The sequence below is a fragment of the Balearica regulorum genome, chromosome 3 (genome assembly GCF_011004875.1).
Source record: "Balearica regulorum gibbericeps isolate bBalReg1 chromosome 3, bBalReg1.pri, whole genome shotgun sequence".
Classification (NCBI taxonomy): domain Eukaryota; kingdom Metazoa; phylum Chordata; class Aves; order Gruiformes; family Gruidae; genus Balearica; species Balearica regulorum.
The window spans coordinates 75,215,458-75,234,561 of NC_046186.1; the positions used below are offsets into that span (position 1 = coordinate 75,215,458).

The 19,104-nt window shown below is 37.0% G+C and overlaps 1 protein-coding gene across 6 annotated transcripts in view; it reads left to right on the forward strand.

Moving 5' to 3' along the window:
• MAP3K4 (mitogen-activated protein kinase kinase kinase 4) overlaps window positions 1–19,104 on the forward strand; it is a 71,171-nt gene that overhangs the window by 15,193 nt on the left and 36,874 nt on the right. For all 6 annotated transcript variants that reach the window (XM_075748509.1, XM_075748506.1, XM_075748507.1 and 3 more), the window contains exons 2-7: window positions 2,146–2,336; window positions 7,971–9,349; window positions 13,707–13,949; window positions 16,057–16,203; window positions 18,361–18,518; window positions 18,913–19,029. In XM_075748509.1, the coding sequence (XP_075604624.1) occupies window positions 2,146–2,336; window positions 7,971–9,349; window positions 13,707–13,949; window positions 16,057–16,203; window positions 18,361–18,518; window positions 18,913–19,029 (2,235 nt within the window). The remainder of the gene's footprint in view (window positions 1–2,145; window positions 2,337–7,970; window positions 9,350–13,706; window positions 13,950–16,056; window positions 16,204–18,360; window positions 18,519–18,912; window positions 19,030–19,104) is intronic.

The window sequence follows — 19,104 nt, forward strand, 5'->3', positions numbered from 1 at the left end:
TTATGCCCAACTGCCACTCTACTGAAGTAATCTTATTTGGTGGGACAGAGCAAGTGTCCAGGAGGAAGGAAGGAGTATCTGATGTGAAGTCCAGGTTTCGGCAGGGATAGAGTTGATCTTCTTAGCAACTGGTATGGTGCTGTGTTTTGGATTTAGGATGAGAATAATGTTGATAACACACTGATGGTTTTAGTTGTTGCCAAGCAGTCAAGGACTTTTCAGTTTCTCATACTGCCCTGCCAACGAGAAGGTGGAGGGTGCCCAAGAAGCTGGGAGGGGGCACAGCCAGGACAGCTGACCCAAACTGGCCACAGGGATATTCCATACTATATGACATCATGCTCTGTATATAACTGGGGGGCGGGCAGTGCAGCTTGGAAGCTAGCTGAGCATTGGCTTCAGGTGGTAAGAAATGGTGCTGTTCATCACTTGTTTTGTGTATTCTATTATTGTTGTTGTTATTATCATCATCATTATCTTTCTTTTCTGTCCTATTAAACTGTCTTCATCTCAACCCACAAGTTTTACTTTCCTTTCGATTCTCTCCCCCATCCCACTGGTGGTGTGGGGAGTCAGTGAATGGCTGTGTGGTTGTTTTAGCTGCCGGCCGGGTTAAACCGCGACACGTGATTACTCATGTATTGTATTTGTCATATTTTATTTTTAAAGCAAGTCCTAATATAAGAGTGCATGCCCCCCATTGTGGTTGTTTTACATCAGACCTCTTACATGAGGAAGCTGGCACTGGAAGTTGTCTTTGAGCTTGCCCAGAGTTTACATATGAAAACCAATACCTTTTTTTTTTTTTTCTTTTTTTTTTCCTCCCAAGTGAGTTTACAAATAGATCAGCTTTTGGTGTTGGCTTAGTGGGCAATCGTATGAGTGCCAGAATTGACTCAAAGAAAAAGCTATAGGAGTTTTCAGCTAGGGAGAAGGGGACACTGAAATCATAGCAGTCTGGACTTTGATTGTCTTGTTCTGCAATGGAATTGTGCCGTTGCTAGGGTTAAGTGTGTGTTACCATGCAGTTGTTGTTTTGTTGGATTTTGTTGTTGTTATTGGGTTTTGTTGTTGTGGTGTTTGGTTGGGTTGTTGTTTTTTTTTTTAAAGATCTGTTCCTCACTAAAGGAAAAAAATGTTACTCTATAGTTTTATCTTTGAACAATTTAGATCAAAATGGTTTAGAGTTTTGGAAAATTACAAAGACAAATCAGCAGTTTTTAAATAATAAAATGTTTTGTAACACTGTATGTAATGCTAGTCTACAATGTTTGCAGATCCTGCTAGATGCAGTAGCAATGACAGGTCTTACTTGGGGTTGGAAAGCAGTTGTACTGGACTCTGGATTGACGTAATACTAATCCTGCAAAGATACATGCTTTCTGTTGAATTCAGTGATGCAGCATCCAGTGGTTAAGCTGGATTTGTGGTTTGAAAAACACACATACATTATCTTAATTTTGTGTTTGCATGAGCTCTGACTTCTTTGTAAGTTTTACCAGTATTTTTTGCAAAGTGCCAAAGTAATTGAGGCTAATTAAAAAGTTACTATGGAGATCTTTTTATTTTTTTGCTACCAAAAAAAAAATAATTCTGAGATTAAACCTACTTAATATTAAAATCAGCAGACAATACATATAATACATTCAGGTCTCCTATGCTAGATAATTGTTGTGAAGGGTGGAGAGCTTTTCAGTGAACTTAGAAGTTGCCTTCATGGTATGCAGAAGTTAGTGGGTAGAGGATGGAAGGGAAGACTTCTGCTGTTGTCTCTGCTGCTGATTAGATTGACTGTCTTGCATTATGTTTGGATTTTTGGACCTTTGTTTGTTTCATGTACCTCTCAGTTTAGGCTTGCTACAAGTTTTCTCAGAAACAATTAGATTACATATGCATGTATGTTTATACTGTGTTCTCCTAGGGGCACTCTGGCTATACATCCTCTTTGTTGTATGTTGCCTGTACTTTGCTTGATTGAAAAGGTGCCCTTATGGGTGTGAAAAAGCTTGGGATAAATATACATGGCTGTGGAAGGAAAATATAGAGGGTTGGCTGTTGTTGGGATTTATCAATGGATTAGTTTTCTAAACAGGTATTGTAAGTAAAAATTCTTTAACATCACGGTTTTAAACTCGTTCTCTACAGGAAACAGTGCAAATCAGAAGATGCTACTTGTAAGATCTCTGAATCTGACCCTGAGGAATTATCAGATGAAGCAAGTGCTGACACCTTCTATGGAACTTCTCCTCCTAGTACACCTCGCCAGATGAAGCGTATGTCAACAAAGCATCAGAAAAATAACGTTGGGAGACCTGCTAGCCGCTCCACTTTGAAAGGTAGGTGTGGTGTTTTCCTTTTTGTCCTAAAGTGACCATAGAGTCATAGTAGTAGCCCTTCATTACCTGACAGAAAAGATATAAGGAAGATGGAGCCAGATACTAGTTGCAGTGAAAGGGCAGGAGACAGCTGTCGTAACTTGTAAGAAGGCAAGACTCTTTCGGGTATTAGAAGAAAAAATTTACCGTGAGAGTGGGCAAACAGTGAACTGTTTGCCAGGGGGATTGTTGGGTTGTTGAATCTCCATCGTTGGAGATTTCCAAAACACAACTGGCTAAGATCATGTGCAGGCTAAACTAGTTTTGAAATAAACCCTGCTTTGAGCAGGAGGTTGGATAAAACGACCTTCAGAAGTATTTTCCATTCAATTTTTTTCTGCGGTCCCTAGTAACGATGTAATTGCTTCTCTGCCCCAATTTGATGTTCTGAAGCATTTCACAGTCTGTTTTATAGAAGAATAGAGTTTTCAGTGATTACTCTTTGTTGTCACTGAAGCAATTAAATTGTAGTTACCGCTGTTTACTTCTGTTGACACTTTAGTCATAAAGGCATAACTGGGAAAAAACAAAAGATACTTGATATATATTTTTTCTAATGTTACTAAGTAATGATATCTAATACTAAATAAAACATTTTTATGTTACAGTATGAATTTTAAGCTTTTCTTTCTTTAATTTTGAGCAGATGCAGAATATGGTAATTGCTTGTTGAAAAGATAATTTTAAAAAATGTGCAGTAGCTACATCTTTTCAAGCTGCCTTTCCAGGAAAACAAGAAAAAAATGTGCAATTTTAGTGGTTTTGCTGAGCTTGTGATGGGTGCAAAAAAGCCATTTATTAAGATTGTATGTTCAGTATTTTCATACACAGTGTATCTAGGTTGGTTTTTTTGGGTTGGTTTGTTTGTTTTGTTTTTTCTAAAAAAAACCCCCAACAACCACCTATGTCAGACAAGGCTGTTTGCCAAAGTTGTTATGACAGCTTAACTACTGCCAGTTAATATTTTGGAAGCAATTTTTTAAACGGCTTCATATGAAAAAAGGAAATGTTATCACAGAGTGCATTTACTTGCAAGGATTACATTTTCAAGGTAAAGCATAGAAGAGAAGAAGATAAATGGTTTAGTGTGAATAAGGGAATACAGTTTATTCTTCAGTTGCATAGAGTCGTGGAGTGCAAGTTCATTAGAGAAGAGCCCATGCACACATCTTCCAAAGCTTTTCATTCCCTTCCATTTCATACAGCCTCTGAATAATGTCACTGTGAAGAGGGCATTAGCCAAAAGACCTCTTCTTCAAACTAAATTGAAGAGAAATCTTGTTATACTTGCCAGTTAGCTGTGTAGGCATTGGAATTATTAAGCTTCTTTTACTGGCTTTTAATCGTGCCTGTTGGCTAAATTAAACTCTTCTAATGCAATATTAACCTTACTTAGTTCAGTGTATGGTAGTTATGTAACAGTTTTCCTTGCTTTCTGTGATTTTCTTGTATCTGTGCTTTACAAAAAAAGGTTAGTTTCTGAACAGAGAAATTGTGATACTAAAGAACTATGATACATAATATTTCATGGTAGCCCTTTGGTGCTGAACACATATTGAGGATTGATACCTTTATGAGAAACAGGGAACTTAGTTATGCTTACTAATAGATTTTGGGGTTTTGGAACAAGGTCTCTCACTTTCTACCTGTGAGGGGAATGGTTCTTACTTCTGGAATAATAACATCCTGTTCTTGGTTGCTGTGAGTATATCTTAGTTATTTTTTTTTGATCAATTGGATAGTGTTGTATTGTGTAAAATATATTTTCTGGAAAGTTCATGGTTAATTTCGTTTAACTTTGCCTATGTACAATCTCAGAAAATTTATTCTGTATTGTAACAAAAACCCACCACAAAACCAGCAACTTGAAAGTGGACTAGTTGATTGACATTGAATGTGTCTGCATATGCTGTTATTGAGATTGAATTGGTTTTACTTCAGTAAGAGAATTCATTCAGGGGTTAGTTTGATGTAACTGATCAGTTTAAAAAGAAAATTTCAAATAACTTTTCAGATGTTTACATATAACACAGATTTAATGTATCTTTATTTAGGCAACTGAAAGAATTTTGGGTATTAGAGGCTTGCTTACTTGCATCTCCAATGTTTGTTTAATTTCTGTCACACCAAGTTTTTTATAAGTTGCATTTAGTACCAAAAAATAAATCAATGCAATAATCTATGTAAACTAGTTTCTGAATCATTTCTCCTGTAGCCCAAGACCCATGGGATTCGTATTTTCTAAGCTAAACACATTTCAGAGTTGCTCCTAGGTCATGTGTGTCTCCTGCCTGTTTTTTCTGACTCAGAGGGTATGGAATGTCAGTCCAGTGATGCTTGCTTACTTATTGAAGTGTTAGCTTCTTGGGCTGTGTAAAAACAAACAAACAACAAAAAAAACCCCAACAAAAACCAACCAAACAAACCCCCTAAAAAACCCACAAAAAAAACCAAAACAAAACAGTGCCCTGTCTGCTTTTTAGTATGAAGCTTCTGTAACTTCATACTTGAAGGGGAACCTTTGTCCGCTCCACTTTTTTACCACTATCAAGTCCTTCAAGTTCATTTTCTAATTTTTTTTTTTTTATAATGAGCTGTTTAAGATCTCGGGCCTAACCATGTGCCCCCTCTCAACAGCTGATCGCTGCTTAGTCATGAAAGCTACCTGCCCCGTGTAGCACTAAAGGTAATTGTAACTCAAAATTTGTTAGTACAGCTGAACTTGTTTTACAAATTAATTTAAGTCTATATTACAAAACTGCAATAAAATTAGTAGTCGAACTCGTACAATTATAATATTGATACTCATTGTAGAATTGTCAGGTATATTTGAATCATTGACACCTGTTTATTTGATTGAATGAGAGGATTTTGAAACAATTTGTAGATTATTGTGCCTGGGCTTTTTTAAGAATTATGAATATTCAAGTATTAGGGAATTTTCGAAGTCTAATAATGAATCATATTTTTAACTTACCTTTCTTTCAATGTGTTTTGGTAGAGTGGGGAATCTGAAGATTAATATTGACAAAGAAAAGTAAGTTAAAAATACAACCTGAAGGGGTTTAGAGCACCTCCTGGTAGCTACAGGATAAATTCAGAAAGTGATCTTTAAATGTGCCATGGTTTTCATTTATTTTGCAGGGTCATAAAAATCTTTAACATGAAAGTGCTGTTAAAAGTTGATGCATTTCTAATCTGCCTCAGTCTGGTGCGTGTGTGTGTGTTTCATCTCTGTCAACCTCCTTCATCTTCCTCCTTCTTTCCTGCCAATGTGGAATGTATCTTCCCACTGCTTGCCTGTCCAAGCTTTTTGGGCTGTTGCCTCCTTGTGACAGTGCCAGCTGTGACATGGAATTCAAGCTGCTGTGTTCAGCTGGACTTTGTGTCTTGTGTTTTGTCTGATGCTGGTAACCTCACAAGTTAGTAACCAGTGGTGAGGGTGAGGTACCTCTGTCTGACAGTAGTGTTTGAGTAGATAAATGTAAAATCAATGATAGTGAATTCCATTGCAAGTTTCTTAGAATTACTGATAGGTTTCTATTTCCAGGAGGAAAACTGTGTTTCAGTTAAGTTTTTATTGTCATCTGCTATTGCATTTGGTAGCTATTCAGAGAAAGATGTGTGAATACCTGAAATAAAAGTAGTATAAGAGGCATTAATAAAATCCATATTTGCAAGAAACAGTTTCTGTGATGACTTTGTGGTTCTTCTTTCTTCCTCATATCCTTCAGAATATAATTTCCTTTTTTTCCTCCAGAGTTAAGTATCATTGTACGCATTGTGGCCTGCCCAATCCTGCACAACTATGGCAAGGGTTAAATTATATTTTTAGGTACGGGGATTGGAAGGAGGCAGTGTGGCTGGTCACGCCACTTACTGCTCATTAACGGCTGAAAACAGGGTTTGTGATGGAAACAGGCGAAGTGTGCTCTGACCACGTACCTCTCCACTTTCATTTCAGACATCTCTGCAACTTTAATACAATGCCTTTGTGTAAATACATTTGATAGTCCTTGAGCAATGTTACCACACCAGGTTTTTTTTCAAAGAACTGCTGTCCTACATGAGTAGAGATTGTTTGGAATTTTGTGATGAAACAAACAGATTTCTGTATGACTGTACCTTCTTTTGTTGCAGATGCTGGAAGATATGTAGTGAACGAAACAAGAATGAATGGCCATCTGATAATTCAGTGAAGTGCATCATATGATAACAGCATTCTGTCATGAAAATTTGTGTGATGCTAGGCAAATAGCACAACTTAAAATCTCCTCTCTTTCTTGTTTCCCCAGAAGCAAGCTAGAGATTCTGGGATGTGGTTTGCAAACTGTTGAGAATTCAAGGTGCAATTGAAGTCAGGGAGCATTGAACACAAAGTGCTCAATGTTCTGAAATGTTGAGCCAATAGCTCTTCCCATTTTTGGCACCCAGAAGTGTGCAAGCTTGACAGATCTTTCTCTATCATGATTTTCCATATATAGAAAGGGAATAATATTATCCTTCCACTGAACAGGCCTCTTTTTGCAAATGAGCTTATTAGTATTTCTGGTGTTAACAGATGTCATAGTGAGGAGCACAGCAACAAAGATTGTAAGGAAATTACTACCCCTAGAGTTGGGAATGAGCCATGTGCAGTAGATAATCCTTAGAGTCACAGTGAAAAGTGAAAAGAAGACAAAGTATTCAGCCATTGTTCTGAAAGTCTTTCTGTTCTTGAATAAGCAGGGGCCCTCTGACCATGTAGCTTGTTCTGTTCCAAGTGCTGATCCCTGGACTGCAGCTAGTCTAGATACAGGTGTTTCTCTCCAGCCTGCCACCAATTCCAAGAGAGAAAAAACCACTGTTTTAATACCAATTCCTCCTGTCCTGATCTGCAAAGCCTAGATTGAAACACTTGTTAGTGCTGCAGAAGAATGATACGGTCTGCAGCTCTTGAGGAAAGAGCAAGAAGAGAAGAGAAGATTGCACAATTAGGCAGGAAAGGGCTTCTCTTACGTGGTAAGAGAAGAAGGCAAGTGAGGGCGGGGAAGTAGGAAGTAGGTGCTAAGGCAGTGCATGAAGACTACAGATGGCTTCCCAGAACTAAGATCAAGCCCCCAGGAGCCAGAATTGGATCATTCAAGCTAAATTTCAGAATCGTACATGGTTCAGTTTTTATGAAATTGCATGTGCAGTGGAGTCTTTTTAATTCTGTTTGACTTGGAAACCTTAATAATGCTCTGTTGCATTTTGAATTTTTGTTTGGGAGGTTGTGTGACAGAAGTATGGAAAAATGAACTTGGAAACCATTCTTTTCCTTCTCATCATACTTAGTTTTCAGTAGTTGGCATACTGAGGATAATGAGAATTCTCTGAGGTCGGTCCTTTCTACAAAAGACATAAAGCAAGAGGAGAAAAAAATTTTGGTGCAATTATTGATTTAGCTATACTAATTTCCATGACTGCATTTTACTTCCACACATGGCTGTTTTGTTTTATTGGTATTAAACAATATTTTATGCTCAACCTAAGAAACGTGATCAGGAGCTGGGTTGAATGATGCTTTTTCTTGTTGCTGCAGTCACATTCTTTCTTTTTTTTCTTTTCTTACAGAAAAGATGAGTGTGCCAACTCAGTCTGTTCATAAAGACAATGGGAAAACCATTGAGAATGCGGAGGAGCACAGCTATAAGCAAGGGAAAAAGATCCGAGACACCTTAAGGACAACAGAACGAGATCACAAGAAAAATGTGCAGTGCTCATTTATGTTAGACTCGGTTGGTGGGTCTCTGCCAAAAAAAATTCCAGATGTTGATCTCAATAAGCCTTACCTCAGCCTTGGCTGTAGCAATGCTAAGCTTCCAGTCTCTGTGCCCATGCCAATACCCAGAACTGCACGCCAGACTTCTAGGACTGATTGCCCAGCAGACCGCTTAAAATTCTTTGAAACCCTGCGGCTTCTGTTAAAACTTACCTCAGTCTCAAAGAAAAAGGACAGGGAGCAAAGAGGACAGGAAAACACCTCTTCTGTCTGGCTGAACCGATCCAATGAACTGATCTGGCTGGAGCTGCAAGCTTGGCATGCTGGCCGGAGCATTAATGACCAAGACCTCTATCTCTATGCAGCCCGTCAGGCTATCCCTGATATCATCAATGAAATTCTCACCTTCAAAGTGAACTATGGAGGCTTCTCTTGTGTTAAAAATGGCGCCAGTCTCAATGGTACTTCAGGAGAAGGAGTTTGCAAAGCAACACATGGAACTAGTGCTTTGGGTTACTCAAGCTATCATGAACACCTCCATCGCCAGCGGGTCTCATTTGAGCAAGTAAAGCGGATAATGGAGCTGCTAGAGTATATAGAAGCACTTTATCCATCTCTGCAGGCTCTTCAAAAGGACTATGAAAAATATGCTGCAAAGGACTTCCAAGACAGAGTGCAGGCACTCTGTTTGTGGTTAAATATTACAAAAGACTTAAATCAAAAACTAAGGATTATGGGAACTGTATTGGGCATCAAAAATCTTTCTAACATTGGCTGGCCAGTGTTTGAAATTCCTTCTCCTCGACCATCTAAGGACAATGATCCAGAGGATGAAGAAGTTGATAGGGAAACAGAAGTAAAAGAATCCTCAGGAACATGCACAGAGGAGAGCGATGGTGAAGAACAAATCTCTGAGGAGAGTGTTGAGGAACTTAGACAAGCCATCAAGAACAATTTTACTAATAAGCCAAATTTTGACTTTCAGGACCATTTTTCAAGGAGGCTTGATAGGCTTGAATCTGGGGATGACTCTGCCTCTTGGGCTATTCCAGAATGCAGTACTGAGGCAAGCTGCAGCCAACACTGTTTGACCTCTATTTACAGGCCATTTGTAGATAAAGCACTGAAGCAGATGGGGTTGAGGAAGCTAATTTTAAGACTGCACAAGCTAATGCATGGTTCCTTGCAAAGGGCCCGTATGGCGTTGGTAAGGAGTGATCACCAGCTGGAGGTAGGTTGCTACTAGTGTAAATGGATAACAGGAGTACCTCCCCTGCTGTATTGTTTCTAACTGGAACTGGAGGAATTGGGATCTTACGAAAGTTTTGGTTGCTTTGTTGGTTTTTGAAAGATAGTGTCTGTTATGATTAAAGAGCCCAGTTCTGCCTCCACTGAAATGAATCTGTCACTTGACCTGAGTTAGAATTTGTGTGTAGGACAAGCTAGTTCTATGTTCTTGTTTGTAACTGAAATGACATGTTTATGATAACATCTTTGTGCATTACATTTTCTAATGTCTAAAGCTATGTCAGAAAAATTCCAATGGAAAATTAGGCACAAAAATTGAATTGTGAGGAAAAAATAGCTATGGAAGTGGTCGCTTTCTTTTTCTTGTCTTCAAGACTGGATATCTTTCTGCAAGACATCCTTTATGAAAACTTCACTAATGTTTTGGGTTTTACCTCATCTAAATAAATGAAGTACTGTGTGACACGTTATCCTTGAGGCCAGATTGGATAAATGCGTGGACTCTCTTAACCTTGAAATCTATGAAAACAAGTCATGTTAGCATGTTGTGTTCTTCAGTTGGCTCTTAGTTTAATTTTGTTTTCTTTGGGTCATTTTATATTCTTAATTAAGAATGTGAGTTAATAAAAACAAAAAATATGAAATAAGCAGTAAATGAAGGAAGGTAGCTGAAGTTTCATGTGGTAAGTTTTGGTCACTCATTCTTTCAAAGCAGAATATTGTTTCTTAATCTAAACTGTTACGTAACTTGTAGGCATTTTTATATTAGGAAGAACTAGTAGTTAGGATTACTTGCCCTCCTCGATGAAGTGGCACTGTGTGTGGAGTCTAACCATGGATTCTGGATGAAGGAACGTCTTAGACAATGTGCCCGTTCAAATATGGATACTACATATGGTCTTTGACATGTTTCTGATCTGTTAGTGTTGACTGTCACATTTTCAAAAGGAACAAGAATTGTTTATCTCCCTTGGAGGTTATTTTTTTAGGATTAATAAATTTATATTTATAAAGTTATTTGATTTTGAAAAAGTTCTTATTCATACTGTTCTTAAGGTAGATATTACTGTAAAAATGAAGCTAGTAGTTGATTTTTTTATTTATTCTCTAATTGGTTTCAACTTGTGTTCTAGGAGGTTTTGCATTAAGAAAATCTTTGTGTATTTCTAGAGTCATGTGCCTAAGCAAAACTTGCAGGTATCTGTTACAGTAACCAAAAGCACCCCCAAATCAGATATACTTAGAAATTCAGCTTAATATATATGTAGAAATACCTTTAAAAAGCCAAAGGAAATAAAATGTAATTTGAGGGTATTGAAAACTACTTCGAATATATTTTTGAAATTGCTAAATACCTCAAATGTTTTGACTTCATAAGAGTTCTTCAAAAAAGTTAATGAAACACTAGTAGCTAGAGTCTTTGCAGCTTCACAGAATTAAACTTTTTGGTAATTTAGCATTGGATGACTTGTGTAAGATGTAAGGTTAATCTTTTCTCCCTCCTTCTCTACCATTGCCACTTCTTTGAATGTTCATTTTCAGTAATTATTACATTTTCTTTGGAATATTACCCTCTCTTATGAAATTACTTTATGACTGAAGGTGAATGTTATAAAATTGTAGACTTCCTTCCTGACCCAAAATTAAAAGCATGCTTTTAAAAACAGAAAATACTGTTTGTCAGAAATGTGGTACCTAGTGCAGCAAAAGATGACATGACATCAGACTGAAATAGAGGAGATGGTTCTAAACTGCTTGGTCTTTGCATCTGATACTACTTTGAATGTAGTGTCTTTGGGTGTTTTAGTGCAGTTCAGTTTGATATTTGTATGCAGTCAGACCTGTTAGTGTTTTGTTAATCGTTACTTCTGGGTTTGGGGAATTTTTTTAATATATGTATATCTTGACTGTCTTTATGTGTGTACATACACTTTAAAATCTCTGGACATACTTTCATCTCTATTGTTACTTAAACGCTGTCATTCATCTAAAGTGTGCTTTCTGGATTCCTTCACTGTATGCATTTTAATGCTCATTTCATCTTAAATATATGTAAATGTTTATACAGATAGCTGTTTTTAGTGTTTTTTAAAGGACAAGTTTCATTTCTCGTAGGCTCTGATACTTTCACAAGGCTCTACGCATGGTAGTCTGTTTTGTGTAGAAGTTGTATGATTTGATTCTTAAAGAAAACAGCTAATATTTCTTATTTAATTTACAAAATCAGAGATGTTATTTTAGTAGAACAGATTTAAGCCCGTGTACCCTGTTTGTTGTTTATTCAACTGGCTGCACTTTTGAGTATGAATTTTATGTATGATCCCAATAAATGGCTTGGACTTTGTTTTCTTGGGGTTTGTTAAAGAGTATTTGGTAGTCACTTGAAACATTTCAGATTGGGCCCACTGAAGATCAAGATTAGTCAAACTGAACAATAGAAGTTCGGGTGTCTAATACTAAACCCTAATGTCCTGTGTTGTTAGAAAATGAACTAACACATTTATTCAATTTCATTGTGTTATTTTTGCTCATAAACTGGTTCTTTAATATTTTTATAAGAATAAATTTTCCAACACTATACTTGCATCATGATGAAGATTGTATTTCTTAAATATTTTGTTGTACTGTAGAAGTGTAGTATTTTCATGATCCGTTATTACTGAAAACTTCTTGTATGAAAGCCTTCAGCTCTGGTGCTATTCTGGTGCTGTGCTTTTCTTTAAAAGAGAGTTAGTAAGAAGAAGACATTAATATACTATCCAAGAAGATAAGTTCTTTTACTGTAGATCAACTAGTGATTAAACTTCAACTAAACGAGGTATAGAGGAAATCCCCACTCATGCGTGTTTGCTATATCTGCATAATGAGCTGGTGGTTTTATAAACCACTTAAGAATCTGCAGTGCATAATACTTTTTTGTGCCAACATTAGACAGTAATGAATATGCTATTCTATCCCACATCACAGTTGAGAAACATCACAATATTAAAAAATAAAAACAATAAGAAAATTGACTTTGTCGGTAGCTGTAATTTTGTGTGGCTCTTCTGAGAAAGCAGAGCTTGTACAACACTATAAGCACAACTGTCAAAAGTGTGTCTGAAGGTATAAAGGAACAAACAATTTCTTTTTTTAATTTTCTGCTAGATAATAAGCTTAAAAATGGCTTTTTTTTTGGCCTTTTTTTTTTTTTTAATTTTCTGGACAGCACTTAATAATTTGATCTAATTCCTGGTGATGTTTTCCCCTTGTTTGATGTGAGATTGTTTAAATTTGGCACTGAAGGAAAAACCTAAAAAATGCTAGTTATGTCTAATGTATGAATGAAGGATATTCAGGTGTCATAGTTAGCAGCTGTGAAATGAGAATTAGAATTCAACAAAACCAACTTGAAACAAATCTTGTCTTTAGATGATGTAGAATGTGTTGTTATCTTTAAGAGCTGCACACATACTGCAGTCCCAATTTTCTTCCTACATTAAATCCCAGAGTGCCTCCATGTACAGTTTTGCTTAGAATGTTACCAGAAGGTATGTAGTTTAGATATCTAGATGTCTATTTCAGGTAGCTTCAATTATTTTCTCTAATTAGAAATGTCGTTACATATAAATGTAATTTTTATTTAAATGAAAAATCAGTTTATTAATTAAAAAAAAACAGCTCGATCTCTATATTTTATCTTCCTTTTTTAATTTTAGTTTCAATTTCTTAACATCTACCAAAGTTCATAACTTTTTTTTTCCAACAGTTTTGTTCAATTTAGCTAGTGACAGTTTCTTGAATATTGCATTACTTTACAATGTAGAGTTTTATATAACATATGCACTATGTATTTGAAAAGGAACGAGGTTACTCACCTGGCATGGCCAAGTGCAAAGTTGTTTCTCTAGGTATAGTCATTAGCATAAGACCTTTTGATTTATTTATTTTTTTAATATATTTTGAAATTGTCAAGTATTGTATCTTATAATGACCTGAATATATGTTCCCATATATTATGTTAGGCTTAACTTGTATGTTCATCATAACCTCAAACAGCAGTTTCTTCCTATGCAGTGAGGTGATCTCCAGCTTTAATGGATACTTTAGTCATTTTAAAACAGAAACATAAAGTAAGAGATTTTGTTCGCTTCCAAGGGTCCATAATTGTTTTCCTCAGCCTGGTGATCCTCAAATAAAAAATAATAAAAAAAAAAGATAAATTGAAACTTCTGTGGTTGATTTTCCAGTTAAGAGAATCTTACCTATTAAAAAGGGACTTTAGTGTGTGCTACTTCAAACAAATGCTGAATCCTAAAGAACTTAAGGATCCTTTTCATAATACCTATTTCTTGTTACAGTTTTCAGAATTTCCAGATCCCACGTTATGTTCAGATTACGTGCAGTTATTAAATTCCCCACCTTGTTGTGAGCAAAAATGCAGTACTGTGTCATGGGAGGAGCTGAAATCCATGGATTTGCCGTCTTTTGAACCTGCATTCTTGGTCCTTTGCCGAGTCCTGCTCAATGTTATCCATGAATGTCTCAAGCTAAGGTTGGAACAGAGACCTGCTGGGGAACCATCTCTTTTGAGTATTAAACAGGTTTGTTTCAACTGTTTCTTTTTCATGGTTCCTCTTTGGAATGACTTTGTCATTTCGTTATGATAAAGTTGTCAGTTTAAAGAGGATTAGTTTAAGAAATGACAATGTATAATTACATAATAAATTTTATAAATAGTTTTGTATTTCATATGGAGCTCTTTTTTTTGCATAGTAAACAACTGGTCATATATACTTCTCTGATTTAGACTTCCAGGAATCAAAACTGGTGATTAAAGAATTATCAGCCAGCAAAGGTAAATAGTATTTGTCCCATTTGCATTATAAACTATATAACCTTGTCCAGCACATCTTCCTCCATTTGGGTTTCTTAGGCAGCGTAACCAGTTTTAAGGGTCTGTATATTTCGTTTTTTCTTTGATTTTATCCTTTTTTCTTTGGAAATGTAAGACCTCTGCCAACATGTGGTGGACACATAGAAGTTGATTAAAAAGAAAAACAAAATGAAAAAAAAAAAACCTTCTTTCCCAGTATATTGTTCTATGTAAATATCTGATGTTTTCTGTGGGTAGTGACCCAGGATTGTCAGTCCTGTTACTGGTTGAGAATGTTGTATGAGGATTTCTTTTCTGGTGGTTATCTGATACAATGGTGGCTTTAGATTAATGCCGTTTTCAACGTCTGGCCCAGGACATACTAAAATTGTCTGAAGTCATCTCCCTGCTTCCTGGCAAGCATAACCAGATCAGAGTTTTATCAAGTGGTCTTTAAGGGTAAACATTTAAATAAGCTCTTGGGCTGATTATGATTTCACATTCCAGTTATCTGCTGCTCCAAAATCAATTGCTAAGTTACATTATGGTCCCAAATAAATTTGAGTCTGGTCTCTTCCCTACCCCACCTTACTCCCCCCCACTTTTTACTTCCTTGATATACCAGGATTTTGGATGCCCTTTTATCCAAAAGCACAGTAGCTACAATTTCAATCTTAACAGTCATAGTTATAATAAAATATAGTATAGCATACTGTATTGGAAAGCACAATATATCCTTTTTTCCCAGAGAGTGGGGCTATTTTTTGCCCTTACGTTTTCTGTTCTCCTTGTGGACTTCAAGTTAAGTAAAAGTGGCAGTTTCTTCCTGGAAAACAATATGTTTGTTACAGACTGTTTTGATGGTGTATGCTGTCTTGTTAATTACATTGAAAAAATGAATTCAACTCAGAAAATGCTTGCTCTCCCATGCAATAACAGGCAAAGGAACTGTGGAGGATATTTCACAAATAGATCTATTTGTTTCCTGAAAAATTGTAATTCCTAAAGTCTTGAGCAGGCTCAAAGCAGAGTCTAGGGGTCTGCTTTGTTCTGCAAGTTCACAGAATACTACAGAACTGCAGAGAAGTCTGGGTTGGATTTACTCTGGTCCAGCCTTCTGGAAGCTGGGCCCTGTATTAGGTTATCCAGAGCCTTGTAAGGCCAGATCATGAATACTTTCAGTGAGAGAGAAGTTCCACTGCTTCTCTAGCCAATCTGTTCCAGTGTTTATTTTTTTTCCCAGTAAAGCATTTTTTTCTTGTATCCAGACAGAATTTCCCTGAAGCGACTTGCATATTCTCTTCTCTGAGTTGAACAAACCCATTATTACTAGCAAGTCAATTCTACTTAAGAAATAAATGAATCTGGTTTGCAAGAAAAAGTATACACAGAAAACAAGCACAGATCATGTGCTTCCTACAGTGTGCTTTTTCTCCCATCCTTTCTCACTAGCTGCCCCTTTGAGCCGTGTCATCCATGTTTCACTTTTAGCAATAGCTTTTGCGATCCTGATGATCTTGTGTTATCAGAGAGCGCTGTTCTTTTTTAATGGCAATTTGGCATTATGTGGTGGCAGCATAGTTCCTAACAGTTCAAGGTGGTTCTCCAGTTCTGCATTTGTGCTGAGAACTGGAGGGGTGTGTGTGTATATGCACATGGGTTATTTCTGCTAGGTAGTTCAATTAGACGTTATTTGTCTGTTATAGCCTGTGTTGAATGTCTTAGAGCACCATGATCTTCATGATCTGACAAATTAAGCTTTAACTTCCCAGGGAGAATTTAAGAGTAATATCTTGACTGATGGCAGTTTTTGGGGTTGCTTTTTTTTCTTGCAGCTAGTGAGAGAGTGTAAAGAGGTTCTGAAGGGTGGCCTGTTAATGAAGCAATATTACCAGTTTATGTTACGGGAGGTGTTAGATGACTTACAAAAGATTGATTGCAACATTGATTCTTTTGAAGAGGACCTGCATAAAATGTTAATGGTAAGCTTCAAAGAGGAGAAAATATTCGGAGTTTGAGTAAGTGTATTAATCTGAATACTGCTCATAAAATCTGTTGTCTCTGTTGGTCTTGCTATTTTTTTATTCTTGTGCTAATTTAATATAATTTTATTGTTTTAATGGACTTGTAAAAGTAACGCGGTAGCCATTGCTGCTTAGCAATAATTTTAGTAATACTGATTTTTGTTTACTAGACTGTGGTACAGTATACTCGTAAATTGCCAGTATGTAAGATAAAATGGTTCATAAATAGAACTGTAAATTCCATACATTTCAACTAAACTTCTAATAAACTTGTAGTATTGAATAAAAAAATAAATACAATTGTTTGACTAATATAATGTCTTAATATCTTGGTATTGCATTCATCCATTAATGATACCTTATTTTTAATGTGTACTATTATTGCAATAAGAAGTATTTTCCTTTTTGTAGGTCTTGAAAGGGATAGTAACAAGACTGTCTAAATAGGAATAAATTTATCAGACTCTAAAGAATGACAGTTTGTACCTATTCAGAGTTACAGGTTACTGTAGCACCAGCAGCAGGCAAGAAAGATTTGATGAATGGTCAAGATTGTCAGAAGGTTGAGACAGCTGGGCAAAGAGAGCTGAAGAGATGATCTGAACTGAAAATAGGGATAGGGAAAAGTTGTACGAAATCAGAAGGTTAAGACAGGTTTAATGAGGGATGGGGGTGGAATTTATTCTTTGTGTTTTCTTGTGGACTCCTTGTTTAGGCAGGCAAGGTAGCTAAGGCGAGTACTGGAAGAGGAATTAGGCTGAGAGTGAAAGGCGAATTAAGTAAAGTCAAGAATGGAGCTACTGCCTGAGACTATCAGAACGCAGTACCTGCCTAACCCAGAGTAGAGTTTTAAGGTTTTTCTGTATCTACTCTGCTCTCGTGAGACCTCACTTGGAGTACTGTGTTCAGCTCTGGGGTCCCAAGCATGAGAGGGACATAGGTCTGCTGAAGCAGGTCCAGAGGAGGGCCATGAAGATGACTAGAGTGCTGGAGCACCTCTCCCTTGAAGACAGGCTGAGAGAGTTGGGATTGTTCAGCCTGGAGAAGAGAAGGTGCTGGGGACACCTTACAGCAGCCTTCCAGTACCTGAAGGGGGCTTTACAGGAAAGCTGGAGAGGGACTGTTTACAAGGGCATGTAGTGACAGGACAAGGGGTAATGCTTTAAGCTGAAGGAGGGTCGATTTAGATTAGATAAGAGGAAGAAATTTTTTACTATGAGGGTGGTGAGGCACTGGAACAGGTTGCCTAGAGAGGCTGTGGATGCCCCTCCCTGGCAGTGTTTAAGGCCAGGTTGGATGGGGCTTTGGGCAACCTGGTCTGGTGGAGGGTGTCCCTGCCCATGGCAGGGGGGTTGGAACTAGATGGTCTTTAAGGTCCCTTCCAAACCAAACCATTCTATAATTCTATGATCTTGGCATTATTGCAGTGTAGTCCAAAAATATTTGAAACCAATAGGAAGTGTCTTAACTGTTTCTAAAGAGGGACATTGCTTGATGTTATGGATTATTGAATTAAAAAAAATTGCAGCTAATTTTTTGCATTCAGTATGATCCTGAAGGGTAGATGTTTGAACAAGAATTGTGGTTATCTGGATTTTATGTTGGTTTAAAACAATAATAATTAAATATAGGTGAGAGATAAGACTTGATATAAAGGTATAATGTGGAATCTGAGAAGCCTATTCACTGCACTTACCCATATCCAGGAGGATATGTTCAGATAAAACCTTTTGGAGTAATCCAGTTAATAAAAGATTTAGAAACTGTTTTTCAGTAGTTCAGCTTTAAAAACTCTGGCCACTGCGGGTATTCACTGATACAATGGTGAATAGCAGCGCAGCAAGCAAGGTGGTGGTACTGTCAATATTTTCAGAAAAGTATTGTGGAGATGTAGTATTTAATACTTCAGTAGCGCTTTTTACTTCCTGAGCCATAAATTGCACCTTTGTTGTGGAAACATGTAGCTCATTTTCATCCATAGCAAACAATAAATGTCGTAGAAATATTTTCTACAACTTGTATAATATTGAGATTGATTGTTGACTTAAGAAGCTATAGTCCTTAGTTACATGTTGTGTAGCAATTTCTGTTTAAATTATCTCTTTCCATGTACAGGTTTACTTTGATTATATGCGAAGCTGGATCCAAATGCTACAGCAGTTACCTCAAGCGTCTCATAGTTTAAAAAATCTGTTGGAGGAAGAATGGAATTTCACCAAAGAAATAACTCCTTATATAAGAGGAGGTGAAGCTCAAGCTGGAAAACTGTTCTGGTAAGTTTTATTTAATTACTCTGCTTATGGTGTTGATTTGTACCAGATACCTATTCAAGTCTGCGTTCGTTCAGGGTTCCCAAATTGGGGTTCTTGAAGCCTCAGTAAGCAGTTGATTGTGAATTTATGGATTATTACAATGACTGTAGTTATAGGACACAGTAAGTGCAGATTGCTGTTACTCTAGCTATAACAGGAATGACTGCTTCTATGGAAAGTCCCTGTTCCTGCTAGCCCTGTGCACATAGAGTACCTGAGGGACCCCAAGATGCTGCTTGTTTCTGCAGGCGGACTTGGCAACACGGCTCTCTTGTGTTGGACAGAGTAGGAAGAAGTTTAAGGTGCCATGCTACCTGAATAAGACTCTGAAGTTCCACCATTTCTGTTGCCACAGTGATATTGCAGGAATGCTGCTGAAATCTACAGGAATATTTTTAGATTCTGGACTACAAGACAGTTGTGATGAATTTTGGGCCAGTGCCGATGACAGTACTGCATCAGATGAAATCAGGTATTAAGCCCTATGGCTTAGTAATAATAAGCACACTCATGTTTCTGTACACCTGAGAGGTACATACTGCATTTT